General features: G+C 46.0%; 1 protein-coding gene across 1 annotated transcript; it reads left to right on the top strand.

The window, feature by feature from the left end:
- The first annotated feature begins 3057 nt into the window (after positions 1 to 3057).
- On the top strand, positions 3058 to 13733 carry LOC132206241 (erythroid membrane-associated protein-like). Its single transcript, XM_059639618.1, has 3 exons — positions 3058 to 3180; positions 5241 to 5421; positions 12907 to 13733. Exons 1-3 carry the CDS (start codon positions 3058 to 3060, stop codon positions 13455 to 13457), a joined length of 855 nt encoding a protein of 284 aa, XP_059495601.1. The 3' UTR covers positions 13458 to 13733.
- The last annotated feature ends 1447 nt before the right edge of the window (positions 13734 to 15180 follow it).

Genomic DNA, 15180 nt, shown 5'->3' with positions numbered 1-15180 from the left:
TCTCCCTTTCTTTCAGCTGTACATTTGTTGTTACTATTGGGCTGGTAATTGTGTCCTTCATTTGCAAACTGAGGCAAATTATTGATCTCATGACTGCCATTTCCGTATGAATTCACCAGCCTCATTCTCCAGGTAACCAGCGCTTACTTCAGGCGCTCTCTTCCCATTAATATGCTTCAGGAAGTTTTTGCTGCTCATTTTTGCATTGTAAGCTAATTTTCTTTTCATAATGTGCCTTTGCTCTTTTTATGACTTGTAGGAACCCTTTATTATCTTTAAATGTTTCCTACTTTCAGCCTGCCACTGGCCTTTACAATGTGGTCTGCCTCAGATTTTGTCTTTACTTTATCTTCCATTTCCAAGCTTGGTCAGACGTGTATTTTTAAACCAACTATACAAACTTTATTTCTGTCTGCACTAGATGTTTATTTTGGAGGAATTGAACATTCCCCCCAAATATCTGCCACTGTTGATGAACTATCCTACCTTTTAGTTTTCTTGCCGAGTCTGCCATGGTCGCATTTGTTCTCATGCCTGAGTAATTATCTTTGTTTAACTCGAGAACGTGAGTGTGCGACTCCAGTTTCTCGCCCTCCCAAACTGAATTTGAATTTCTAACGTACTACGATGACTCTTCCCTGGAGGATTCTTCACTGTGAGATCATTCTTTGATCCCACCTCATTCCACAACACCAAATCCAGATGAGCCTGATCCCTGGATGGTTCAGCAGCATATTGCTCCAAAAAAAGTTCTCGAACACATTCAATGAGCCATCACTTGAGGTTACCCTCGATAATTCGATAAATACTGTCTGAATATATATTAATTTCACTTATGATCATTGCTGTAACTTTCTTACAAGCCAGCAGTATTATTCCTGGTTGCTAGTGTGTCTCACTGTGGGAGTACTGTTTGAATTAAACTGAAGTAAATTGAATTGAATTATCTTCTTTGGGGTTCTATAGATTATTCCCAGGCTGATTTTCGCCACAGGATTTACGATCGGCATTGAGTTCAATACAAAGTTCAAAGAAGACTTGATCCTGCCATCTCACCTCCTCCCCCTCTCTTTGCCCTTCCCACAATGTCAACATTTGATGGATCTTCACCCTCTGGTGCAGAGGACCACTTCCTCGCCACGTTCAAAGCCTGTTTCTCCGTCAAAATATTACCTTTTATTTATAATTTCCTCACTTGTGGAAATGTTGATAGAACAAAGACTAGTTCTTTTAAATCATGGTTCTTGAAGTCCTGCAGTGAAATAAATTGGGAAATTGATTAACTGAAAGTGTTCAGCAGGTGTAGGAATATTAAAACTGAAAGTGGGCCTTGTATTAATGGAAGGAGATCCTGGCATTGGAGGGGAACCAGAGGAGGATTACAGAAGTGATCCCAGGAATGAAGGACTTGTCATATGTGGAGCAGTCGAGGGCTCTAGGTCTGTACTCGATGGATTATGGACAGATGAGGAGGCTTCAGATTGAATAACGGGGGACCTAGATCGAGTGGACAAGCAGAAGATGTTTCTACGAGTAGGAGAGATGAGGATTTAAAGGCACAGCTTTTGAGTGAGTGACAAACCTTCAGAACTGGGATGGGAAAGAATTTCTTCAGCCAGAGGATGGTGAATGTGTAGAACTCCTTATTGCAGTGGGTGGTGGACGCCCATTCATTGAGTGTATATCAGACAGAGATAGATATATTCTTGATCAGCAAGGAGATCAAGGGTTATGGGGAGAAGATTCATGATCAGTAAGAAGATCAAGTGTTAAGGGGTGAAGCCAGGAGTATAGGGTTGAGGCACGTATCAGCCATGTTCGAACGACAGAGCAGACCCAGTGGGCCAAATAGCTGAATTCTACACATGTATCATATTGTCATATGGTAGTATAAACCAGCCAGGTGGGGCACATACATTGTCATTGCTCTGCTTGTGTATTGAAGACTGAGAGATTCATATCCCTTGATCCCTTTAGCCACAGAGCTGTATCTGCTGACTTCTTGAAAACTTTTCATATTTTGGCTTTAACCAGTTTCTGTGGCAGTGAATTCAATCAGCTCATCATCACTGTCTTGGTCAAAAAAAATCTCCCTCATCCCTGTCCTGAAAGTTGCCCCCTTATCCTTAAACTATGACCCCTGATTCTGGACTCCACCAACGTTATAAATGTCCTTCCTGCATCTGATCTCACCGTTCCAGTTCGGATTTTATCAATATCGATACAATTCCCTCTGATTCTACCGAACTTCAGTGACGTAGTGAGAGCTGATTAAATTTCTTCTCATACATCGGCCTTGCCATCCTCAGAATGAAATGGATACACCTTCGCTGCATTCCCTCGAGCAGGAATATCCTGCAGGAAGAGGATATTTTTATTTCTGCTCTCGAACCCTCTCCCTGTCAAGGCCAATCTGCAGTTTTCCTTCTTTACTGCCTGTTGCAGCTGGACACTTTCAGTAACTTGTGCACAGAGACACCCAGGTCTCAGTGAACATCCTCTCTCTCAATTTACAGTCGTTCAAATAATAATCTGCTTTTGTTTATTTGCTCCCAAAGTGGATAACCTCACATTGCCCACATTTTCCTGCTCAGCATGTCCCCACTCACTCAGGCTGTACAAATCACACGGTAACAGCTCTGAATCCTCATCACAGCTCACTCACCCACGCATTGTATCAACTGTAGATATTGAAAATTTACATTTAGTTCCCTCTTCTAAATAATAAACATATATTTTGCACAGCTGGGGCCGTAGAATTGATCTCTATGGCACCTCACCTTTCAGTACAGGGCCCTTTTCTTCCTTCTCTGGAGAAAGGAATGCTCATGATCTCAAAGGCAAGGACTAATTCAACCTCATGGCCACACAGGAATGAGCTGAGTGGCCCTGGTAGAAGCCAAGTCGGGCATAACTGAGCAGCTTATTGCTGAGCAGGCGCTGCTTGATAGCACTGTTGACGACACCTTCCATCACTTTACTGAAGATTGAGAGTTGATTAATGTGGCACTAATTGGCTGGGTTGGATTTGTCCTGCTTTTTATGTACAGGACATAGATGGGGAATTCTCAAAACTGTCAGGTATGTGCCAGTGTTGAAAGCGTACTGGAGCAGCTTGGTGAAGGAAGCAGTAAATTCTGGATAACAAGTCTTCAGTCCGATCGCTGTTATGATGTCAGGGTACATTGCCATTTTGCACAATCCAGGGCTGCTGACCAGTATTTGCTGTCATGTGGTGTGAATTGAATTGCTAAAGTTGCTAAATGTGTTTGAAACATGTTTTTCACTCAACACCTACTCAGACCCAGTCTCGCAGCTATGTCCTTTAAAACATGACCCAGTTTGAACAGTCGGACTGCTTTCACACCACTCTTGATGATGGACATTAAAATCCCGCACCGAGACGACATTTTATTCCATTGCTACTACAGTGCTTCCCCGAAATGTGGCTCAACATGGAGAAGAGTTGATTCATCAAACGAGGGAGGACACTAGGTGGTAACCAGAAAGAGGTTTCCTTACCCATGTTTAACGTTGTTATGATGAGGAATGGCCAAACCCCTCTGACCCTTAAACTAAAACACAAGTCCCAATCTGGTTTGACAGGGCTTGTGTTCCCCTCTGCTAACTACCCATGAAACATCCAGAGAAGCTTGTCTCTCCCCTTGTAATCTATTCAAGGAATGGTTAAAAGAAAGTAGGAAAATCTCTGACATCCACTTTACAAATAACAAGCAACAATTTATTAATTTAACACAACAATGAACAAATTAACAAACTTACTAACAAGCTGATAATTTCTGCTTCTACTGCTAAGTACTTCCCAACTGGTCTAAATGTTACTGGAATGTTGTTTAAATAAGGACGAGTCCCACTAATGTAAGCCCAATTAACAAGAAACAATAAATTATAACTTCATCTCTCCAAGTTTGCACAGATTGTCTTCTGGAATATTCTGTAATCTCCAATCTCTTCACAAACACCTTTCTTCCACTAATTCCTCTGACAGGGATGTTTTACCTCTACGATTTCTTCAAAGAGGGCTTTGCTTTAACATACCGTGGTGCCTGTAATGAATTCAATGGGCTTTCTCTGAGAGCTGAATGGTGTTAACTCTGGCAGGTGGCAGTGTTTCTCTTTCAGAGGGCAGTGGGCTGTCTCCGATTTTTCAAATGATCTCGTCTTCTTTACCCGTAATTACAGAATCACATTGTTATAATATAATTGGTTTCAGGTTGCCAACACCATCAGTTTTTAAGTTCAATTGGCTTTAATTCACTGCGTTTAGTTATAAATGAATTGGCGAAGTTCCAACTGATTGGCACAACATCAAAACAAGATTTCTAGTTTTGCCTGTCACCCGTGAGGCTTTTTCGATTCTGTCAATTTTTGATGCTCTCTGACAACTTCAGCTGCTGCTCACAGCCATACAATTTTTAAAAAATTTCTAAGGACAGGTAAAGCACAAATCTCGGAAAGGAACGACACAATTTAGCTTAATAAAATGTGAGGCTGGATGAACACAGCAGGCCAAGCAGCATCTCAGGAGCACAAAAGCTGACGTTTCGGGCCTAGACCCTTCATCAGAGAGGGGGATGGGGAGAGGGAACTGGAATAAATAGGGAGAGAGGGGGAGGCGGACCGAAGATGGAGAGTAAAGAAGATAGGTGGAGAGGGTGTAGGTGGGGAGGTAGGGAGGGGATAGGTCAGTCCAGGGAAGACGGACAGGTCAAGGACGTGGGATGAGGTTAGTAGGTAGCTGGGGGTGCGGCTTGGGGTGGGAGGAAGGGATGGGTGAGAGGAAGAACCGGTTAGGGAGGCAGAGACAGGTTGGACTGGTTTTGGGATGCAGTGGGTGGGGGGGAAGAGCTGGGCTGGTTGTGTGGTGCAGTGGGGGGAGGGGATGAACTGGGCTGGTTTAGGGATGCAGTGGGGGAAGGGGAGATTTTGAAACTGGTGAAGTCCACATTGATACCATATGGCTGCAGGGTTCCCAGGCGGAATATGAGTTGCTGTTCCTGCAACCTTCGGGTGGCATCATTGTGGCAGTGCAGGAGGCCCATGATGGACATGTCATCAAGAGAATGGGAGGGGGAGTGGAAATGGTTTGCGACTGGGAGGTGCAGTTGTTTGTTGCGAACTGAGCGGAGGTGTTCTGCAAAGCGGTCCCCAAGCCTCCGACACAATTTAGCTTCCTTCCTTTCACTCAACAATTACTCTGCCCAACTTTGTACCAACAGAAGCCGCAAGACTTCATGGGAGGCAGAATTATTGTTGAGGACTCAAAGGGCAACTCCATCTCAATTGTAAACACCACGGCGCTGTCATTTCTATTGGGCCTGTGCTGCTGGTGGGAAAAGACATATCCAGGGATGGTGATGGTGGTGTCTGGGACATTGTCTGGAATCTATGGTTCCATAAGTATGATTATGTCAGGCTGTCGCTTAACTAGCGTGTAAGACAGCTCTCCCCGTGTTGTGAGAATTCCCAGATGTTATTAAGGAGGACTTTTCAGGGTTGACAGGGCTGTTTCAATCATTGTCTTTTCCAGTGTCTTGGTCAATGTCAGATCTTCCTTCTGGTTTCATTCCTTTGTTGAGACTTTGCAGTGTTTGATGCAACTGAATACCTTGTTCAGCCATTTCACAGTGTAAGTGAGATTCAAACTGATCTGGAGTCATGTGTAGGTGGACCAGTTGATGATGATAGATTTCTGTCCCTGAAGAACATGAATGACCAGATGGGTTTTGCTGATACTTGACACTGGTGGCACGGTTAAACTGAATTCAAAATCACCATCTGACAAGGCAGGAGTCAAATCGGTTCCCCGGAATATTAGCCTTCCATTCCTCTGATGCTGCTTGGCCAGCTGTGTTCATCCAGCTATACACCTTGTTATCTCATTAGCTGAACTTCTGTATTAATAGTCTCGCGATAATACTACGAGGCCATCACACTCAAGCTTGGGAGAAATTCTGTCAAGGCACAATGGAGAAAGCTCCCAGTCCAAGATCCTTCAGCCATTAGATACAGAGGGGCAAAAAGCTGACATTTGACTCAAGCTGTGTGTTTGGTGTGTCATGAAATCTGCAAATAAGAAGTATTTATAAATTGATAGAGTTACAGATTACTGAAAAATCTAATTAGTTTTTCATTTTATCTCTTTTCAAATTGGAGCACTTGTATTTGCACTGCAGCTATGCTGGGTTCAGGACAGATGTTAGCTTTCTTCTGAGCTGTGTTCTAGCTGTCTTTAGGCTTCATTGTTGACTCCAATGTTGAAGTTTCTTTTTGTTGAGATGTTTTTTTCCACTGAACCCACCTTCTCTCCCCATGTAACTGCTGCCCATCCAACTTTCCTTCCTGCTTTCCATCTAAGATCATTTGGTCGATGGATCTCTCTCATTTCATGCTCCGCAACTCTCTTCGGAGATTTAATAAACTGCATCTCAAAATAGCCAGCCTGGATCCCTCTGTATTTAGAGGTGTTCCCTGACTTTACTTTCTTTGACAGAGACCATTAATGTGTGATCGCTTCTGAAATCCATCTACATTTCCATCATTGTAAGCTTGAACAACACCAACTGGATCTGAATGTGGGGTATGGGTGTTACTGGCTCAGCCAGGATTTGTTCCCCATCGCCAGTTGTCCTCGAAAAGATGAAATGACATGTTTCATTAAAGTCACTGAGCCCACAGATGATGGCCTGACTGGCCTCTATCTGCACTGTAGCCTTCCATGATTCATGGTGAGCTTATAGTGACATTGTAAATTTTTAAAGGACCATGATAGTCCCTCAAACAGACTTGATCTGCTCATATTGGGGCTGTTTTCAGTCTTCAGAGATTGCAATGCCCTGACACCCAAGCCCTGAAGCCCCTGGATTTCTGGACATGGATGTAGTGGCAGTGAAAAGTTGAGCTCATTGATTTTCAATGTGGAGGTGGGAGGGGCAGCACTGTTTCTCTCAGACCCTCAGCCCTCCTTTCTGCTGCTGTGTGACGCAGTGACTCCTTCCCCCTGCAACCTGGTTCCTTCACTCTCCTCCCCATCAGTGCGATCTCCCTGTTCCAGAAGTTCTCTTTTCCCCCAACAGAATCCCTCACATTTTAGCTTTCTTTACACACATTACAGTGTGCAGCTGTACACAGTCAGATTGTGATACAGTTACACCTGCCACGTGCCCAAAGGGAATATCATGACATGAACACGCTGCTGAGAGGGAACGCTAATTCCCACCCACACTCTCCACCCATTCTCTCCTCACTCCCTCTCTCTCAGACTCCTCAACTCTGTCCCAGCTGATTCCTCCTCCTTTCCTCTGCATCCCCAATCCCTCGCCTCCTCAATCTCTCCCTGTCCCCTGCTTTCTCTCCTCCTCCTTGTTTCTCTTCCCCTGCCCTAAAGCTGATCTCCCTCGCACACTTTCACTCATCTCTTTGCCCTCATTCTCTGGCTACACTTGCTACTTTCTCCCTATCCTGTCTCGTACAATTCCACCTCTCTCCCACTTTCTGAAATATTATCCTCCCTTTGCCAATTCCCCTCATTCCCATTGTTTCTTCCACTCTGTCACTCTCGCACCCTCCCTACCCACCAGGCCACTCCCATCCTGCACAGGTACCCTCATTCGGCCGTTTCCCTATCCTAATGTACCCTTCTCTGTTCTAGTTTATTTTTCCCCATTACCTTCCCTCCACTTTATACCCAAGCTCTCTGTCTTTCACACTTCCATGCCCTCCTGCCTTCCTCCGATCCGCTCTCCTTCCTGCTGCCTCCCCTCACAATCACCAATTCTGGTCAAAAGGATTGAGGGATGTTTCCCAATGGATGGAGTTGGTCACAATGTGCCTGGTTGGTGAGGGATGGGGTGAACCTATGGGGATTGGGAAGATGGAGCAAAGCTATGACAATGCCTGAGGAGGGGGCAGCACAGACAGAAGACCTGCCCTGGTCCTGATGCCGCCTCCTGCCAGCTCCAACCCCCAGACTCACGAGGCCAAGAAGCTGCTTGACTCACTCGCTCCTCCAACCTCACCCTCAGACACCCTAGCCTTTGGTCCCTCTTGCCTCTCATTTAACTCCTGACTCACTTAACTTTTGCTCCCAATCACTGCGCATTGTTGACTTTTTCAGTTCGCTATCAATCACAACACCCTTTGTTTTACTCCTGTTCGTGTTTCTCTCTCACTCTGTCCTCATATGCTGTCTGTCCCATTCCTCTCACTCTCCTCTCCCCTTGCATCCTTTCTTTTCACTTCCCATTACTGTCCCTCACTCGCACTCTCACCCTCAGCTTCATGCTGCCTCCACCCCTCTCTGTCCACCACCCCACAGTCCAATCTTATTTCTCTTCACTGTCTCTCAACCTGTCTCTGCTATTCCCTCAAATTTTCCTCTCTGTCACTTCCCACTTCTGCGTCTCCATTTTTTTCACCTCACTTATGAATAATCTCATACTCACCCCCTCACAGTCTACATTACCAACTCCCCATCATCATATTTATTCCCACTTTCCCTGGGTCGCCTGTCTAATCTGGCTATCAATGCACCAAGGCAATTCACAACAACACAACTTACCCTAAAATATAATTTTAAAAAACTACAGATGCTGGAAATCTACAGGAGAAACAATTATTGCCATTTCAACTCAGCCGGTCTGGCAGCATCAGGGGATGAGAAAGCTGATTTACCATTTGTCGTCCAGTTGCCAGACAAGGTGCCACAGATGGTGAAGAGGGCTGTTGACAGGAAAGCAGTAAATAACCAAGAAGGACAGAGAACAGAGGGAGGAGCAACAGTTAAACAGACAAAGGGGTGGCTAAGGAGGCTGAAAAGCTGCTAATGGGGACCATAAGAAGGTGGAAATGGGTTGGCTGTGCTAAAAGTAGCCCATGTCATGGCAGACCTTGGGCTGTGGTAATGGGTGAAAAACATTGGAGAAGGTATTGAGACCATGAATTTATTGAACTCGATACTTATTCCTGAAGGCCAGAGCCCCCAAAGGTGCACTGGAGGCCATATGGGGAGAACTTTACAAAAATGAGGCAATGATATTGTTGGAGTGTGTGATGGGTCCAGCTCAGTCTGAGAGAGATAAAGGGCTGATGTATCTGAAAAAATCTCAGAAAAGCGTAAACATAATAGGGTAATAATATCAGGGGAATTCAAACTCCCCGTTCTGAACAGTAACAGGCAGAGTATGAAAGGCTCAGACAGGACAGACTTCTTAAAGCTTCTCCACATGACCTTTTTAAGGAAGTACTTACAAATTCCAACAGGAGACAGCGTTGAACTGGAATGGCTCAGAGTCACCAAAATGTTGCCTGGCTGAAACCTTTTACCCCTGAAGACACACTCAATAGACTGGGGTTGTTTTCATTGAGGCAGAGAAGTTTGAGGGTTGAGTCTGATGAAGCTGTACAAAATTATGAGAAGTATGATTTGTGTAAATAGGAGGGTGCCTCTTCCCTTCGTCGAAAGGTCAATAAACGAGGGACATCAATTTAATGGAAGGAGCAAGAGTTTTAGAGGGGAATTAAGCATAATATTTTTCAACCAGACGGCAGTGAGTGTCCTGAATTCAATGCCTGAAAGGAGACAGAAACTGTTACAACCCTTAAGAAGTTATTTGTCTTTCTTAATGAAAAACAGTCATGATCCATGGGTTAAAGTCATCTCCAGCCTTTTCTCTGTCTTTGTGTTTCTCTCTCGGATCACAGAGCAACATCTCAAGCGAATGCAACTTCACTTTACTTTCAGTTTCTGACTCAGGAAGTGAATTCACCTCTTCTCTCGATAACTAAAGGATTTTGTTTTTACTTTTATGTTCAACTTATCTGGAGATAAAGGTTAACATCCCACTGGACTTCTTACTGACTCATAATTGCTGCAGACTGGGCAGGCAATGGCCTCGTGGTATTATTGCTGGACAGTAATCCAGAGACCCAGGTAATGTCCTGGGGATTTACGTTTGAATCCTGCTGCAGCAGAAAATAATCTGCAACTAAGATTCTAATCATGACCATGAATCCATGTTTAATTGTGGGGAAATCTGGTTCAGTGATGCCTCTCAGGGAAGGAAATTGCCATCCTGACCCGGTCTGTCCTACATGTGACTCCAGGCCCACAGCAATGTGATTGAGACTTAACTGCCATCTCGGTAATAAGTGCGGGCCTTGCCTGAAATCCCCACAACCTGTGAACAAATAAAAAAACTAACATATTTTCACCTCGCAATTCTGCAGGTTACTTTTGTTGAATTAATGCTTTGTTTCTACAATTCTTCCTTGTGAAGACTCCCTTCTGTCTCACAAGTCTCGTGTCTCAAACTATCATTCCCCCTTGCTTTTCACTCCACAACCTCCCATTCATCATCCCAAATTCTCCTGTCCATTCTCCCTTGCCTCCCCTCTATCTCTTCCTCTCATCTCTTCTTCTGGTTCACCCTCACTCACTCCCTCCAGTGAAACAATCCCTTCTCATAATGCCCCGTTCTCTCAGAGTTCCCCTTCATTTACTCCTGTTCCTCACACTCACCTTCTCTGACCGCACCCCGCCATTGTCCCTCCACTTCCCTTTCACCCTCCATCATCACTCACACTTCCCCTGTGACTCTCTTACCTCACACTACACACCCAGTCGACTCCAGCATCAAAACATCACTCTCCCAGCCACCATGTCCTGATACCCACCCGCTCTTAATCTCTCCTCTCACTCACATTTCCGCCTCAGTTTCTATTCTAACTCATTCTCCTATCTCTCTCCCACCACAGTGCAAATCCCTGTAACTCACACAATCCCCGACTGTCCGCAACCCTTCAGTCACTCACACACTCTTAGTCTTCTCCCACGCATCGCCCTTTCACTGTCTCCTACCCTCTGCTTGATTCTCCTCCTCCCAGTCATGGCGTTCACCTCCACTTCCCTTCCCCTCTCCCTTACCCCATGCCTCTGCCTTCCGCCACACTCAGCCTCTTTAATCACCACATCACTCTTTCCTCCAAAGTCTTTGTCTCTATCCCTCACTATATTCTCCCCTTTGGACACGAGGCAGGGCCTCCTCCCCTCACCTTCCCTCCCCATCGCTCTTCCATGGACCTCCTTCTCTACCCCTCATTCCCTCCTGCTCTTGCCAGCTCCCTCCTGCCACTCCCATCTTTGACCACACATTCAGTCCTATTCTCCACATCCACCCCCAGCCTCTCCTACCCCTCTCTTCCCTCCTCCTCCCTTTCCACGCACGATTCCATCTCACGCATGTTCCCCTCCAGAGACTTCCCATCCCAATCCTTTTCACATCAACTCATTCTCCTCTTGGGTTGTCCCTGCCACATACTGTCCCTCAGCTAGACAGAGCATGGCCTTCTGCGTCCATCTCCAACTCTGACCCGATTCACCTATACACTCCTCACATCCACCCATTCCTCTCGATTGTTCATCAGTCAGTCCTCAATCACCTTGATTGTCCTCCTGCCAAAATTCACTCTCTCCTCTCCTTCGCTGTCCAATCTTTACTCCTTGTCACTCCACCTACCCCTTACTCTCTTGTTGCTCATACTCTCCAATCGAACCTCCCCATCAGTGCTTCTCTCTCCTTCCTGCTCTCCCCTTCCCGTACAATCTCAAACCATTCTGTCCTCCCTGCTTACTTCTAAAATCTTCTCAGCTCACTCTCCCTCACTGTCCCCTCCAGCAAGCTTCCCAATCTGGTCACTCTCCCCTCAACCTTGCTCTGCTCTTGCCCTGTGCAGTGCACTGTCCCTCAGTCCCATCTAATGTGTGCCCTCCCCTCATGCTCTCATTCTGTACTTTGACCTGCAGTCCCCGACCCAACCACCAACGGTCCCCTCCCTTCACAAAACCTCCACACCCTTTCCCAAAACCTTCCTCAGCTTCCGCTCATCCATCTTCCATCACGTCGCCCTTTTCTTCATTCTGAAGGTAGAAACTTCTCCGCATTTCCCCGGACTCTCCACCATGCTCCCCTCCACTTTCCCTAAACCTTCCTTACAAATCCAAACCCGCTGTAACGCTCTGTCAATCTCCCCATTGCCTTGCTGCTGATTGCTCCTGCCTCCCCTCACTGGCTCAATTCTCACCCACTCACATCACCTCACTCTCTCCTTCCTATTACCTTTGATCCAGTTCTGTATACAAATGGCTAGTCCTCCCTGTATTCTATGTGTTTCAGTTTGCCCTCCACAGTGCACTCCCCCTTGACCTTACCATCACACTTTTCATCAGCCCAATTCCCCGTTCTTCTCCTCACTCCTCCTGGATCTTCAGATGATGTTCCTCTCCCCAACCTGATCTTTCCTCCTTGACACTCAGTTTAGCCCTTCCCACCACTCTCATCAGAGCACTCAAATCTCCCATTGTTCAGCCCCCTCTGACAACCCCCTAGTTGTTCACACCTCTCTCTCTCAAACTGCTCTTTTGTTCTCACCTCCTCTCTCTCACACACCTCCTCATTCTTCACCCTTTTCCCTCAATCCACATCCCTCCACCCGATCTCACATCTCCTCACAATCCCACACTCTGTAACCTTTCATTCCTTGTCTCCCCTTCCTCTCCGTCTCTCCTCCATCTGCTCTTCCCTTGCACTTCATATCCTTACCCACTCCCCTCTAAATGAGGCCTCACACCTCCTCCCCATCAGTCTCTCTCCCTAGTCCTCCACCTTCCCAATCCTTACTCCTCATTCCTCCTCTCTCATCCCTTACTGCACTGACCCCGACTCACTGCCCTTTCCCTGACCCTCTCTCTCCTTCACACCCTCCCTTTCCGGTTCTCACCTCAGCCATCGCCCTCCATCGCTCAGCCCCTCACTCCCTGCTCCCCTCCGTTCCCCTCTCCCTCCCTCCCTCCCTCTCACTGACGGTGTTATTTGATCTCTCCCCCAGCTCCAGCCTCTCTCACTCTGGACCCGAACACAGCGCATCCCCGGCTCATCCTGTCTGAGGACCGGACCAGTGTGAGACTCGGACACAAACCACAGCCGCTCCCTGACTCCCCGGAGAGATTTGATCCCTGGCTCAGTGTCCTGGGATCAGAGGGATTCACATCAGGGAGACATTACTGGGAGGTGGAGGTGGGGGTGAAGACCGAGTGGAATCTGGGAGTGGTCCGGGAGTCTGTGGAGAGGAAAGGGGGGATCCGCCAGCGGGAGGAGACCGGATTCTGGATTGTGGCGCTGATTCCCGGAAAAGGTTATTTTGCCTCCACCTGCCCCTCAGTGACCCCCTTCTCCCCGAGTGGGAATCCCCGGAAGATCGGGGTTTTCCTGGACTATGAGGGTGGACAGGTGTCATTTTACAAGGCGGTCACCATGTCCCATCTCCACACTTTCACCCACACTTTCTCTGACAGGATCTTTCCCTACTTCAATCTGGGACGGAATATTGACGGGAAAAACTGCGGCCCGCTGTCAATCTGCGGGATTAAAGGACACTGACTGATTCTTCACATAATCCCTGAGGCTGTGAGCTGCAGGAACCCGGGGACTTTGAGCCTGTAATGTTGCTCCACAGGCGGAAGGTGGCGCTACATGACGGTGTTGGAGATGAATCAGTCAGTGGTTCTCAGACTGGGCTCAGTGGTGTCTTTCCAGGGGGACACCAAACCATTTCACTGCAGGGTCAGTGGTGTCTTTCCAGGGGGACACCAAACCATGTCACTGCAGGGTCAGTGGTGTCTTTCCAGGGAGACACCAAACCATTTCACTGCAGGGTCAGTGCTGTCTTTCCAGGGAGACACCAAACCATTTCACTGCAGTGTCAGTGGAGTCTTTCCAGGGAGACACCAAACCATTTCACTGCAGGGTCAGTGGTGTCTTTCCAGGGAGACACCAAACCATTTCACTGCAGGATCAGTGGAGTCTTTCCAGGGAGACACCAAACCATGTCATTGCAGGGTCAGTGGTGTCTTCACAGGGGGTCTGTGTTCGATCACAACAAAAATTTCAGACTGATTTTCTTCAGACTTTCATGATACTGCAGTAATGTGTGTCCCATACATGATTTAAAAACGTTGAGAAACTGGACTTCGTTTGTTCAGATCTGTTCATAATGCCTGAAATGTCGCCGCTTTGTTGCAAAACTGGAGGGATGGAAACTCATTTGTCTGTGGTGAGGAATTTTACATTAGATTGGAAATTGTCATGGAATTATTTTAAAAATGTACATGGGGTTAGACTCTTGTAAGTCCTGATTTGCATCCTGTCAGATTTGAAAGTGGTTGGTGAGCTGATTGGTTGTGGAATTCATGATCAGATAATAAATAATAACTTTGGAAACAGTTTGATTAGTGCACACTGCAGTGCAGGTGGAATCACAGTTATCATATATCATTGAATTATTTCTATCTCTTCATTATCTACTGTGAAATTATTCTTCAGTCAGATCAATGAAAATGTCTGTTTTATAAAGATCATTTGCACTCTACTCTCGTAGAGTATTCAGACTGGGCCAATATTTTATATAACTTTAAATTATATTGGAGCACAGGAGAACATTTGAAAATTGTTTCTTCAATCAACAATTTCTGAGGTTTATTGAATCGAACGCAAGGTTTCCAAAAAATAAAGCTTTTGCATCAATCAACCCAAGTAGCATAGCGTAAACTTGTTGTTGATTTACAAATTTCTCCAGAATATGTGTCCTTACTGCTTCCCTTTCAAACTCATCTAGATTGTTCCATAAATCACTTCTTGTATCCAATGGACTATTTGCTGCTTCTGAATGCGACATAGTTTGCTCAGAAGGTTCAGTCAGAGCCGCCATTCTATGGGCATGAAGTGGGTCATGGGAATATCCTTTATTCATTCACGGGATGGGGCATCGCTGGCTCGACAGCATTTATTGCCCATGTTTAATTGCTCAGAAGGCAGTTAAGAATCACCAGATTGCTGTGGGTCTGGAGTCACATGTTGGCCAAATCAAGTAAGGTTTGGAAGTTTCCTTCCCCAAAGGACATTAGTGAACCAGATAGCTTTTTCCTAACAATCAACAATAGATTCATCGTCATCACTAAATCCTTAATTCCAGATATTTATTGAATTGAAATTAAATGATGGAAGACAGTTGTCAATGATGGAGGTCAGTTGTCTGATTTCCAGGGCAAAGCCTCTGATGTTCTGCAAGTGATAAATAATCAGAAACAGTGAAAGGAAAAGGTTA

Source organism: Stegostoma tigrinum, chromosome 34, assembly GCF_030684315.1.
Source record: "Stegostoma tigrinum isolate sSteTig4 chromosome 34, sSteTig4.hap1, whole genome shotgun sequence".
Taxonomy (NCBI): Eukaryota; Metazoa; Chordata; class Chondrichthyes; order Orectolobiformes; family Stegostomatidae; genus Stegostoma; species Stegostoma tigrinum.
The sequence above is the reverse complement of the archived record's forward strand: the minus strand, read 5'-3'. Positions and strand labels throughout refer to the sequence as shown.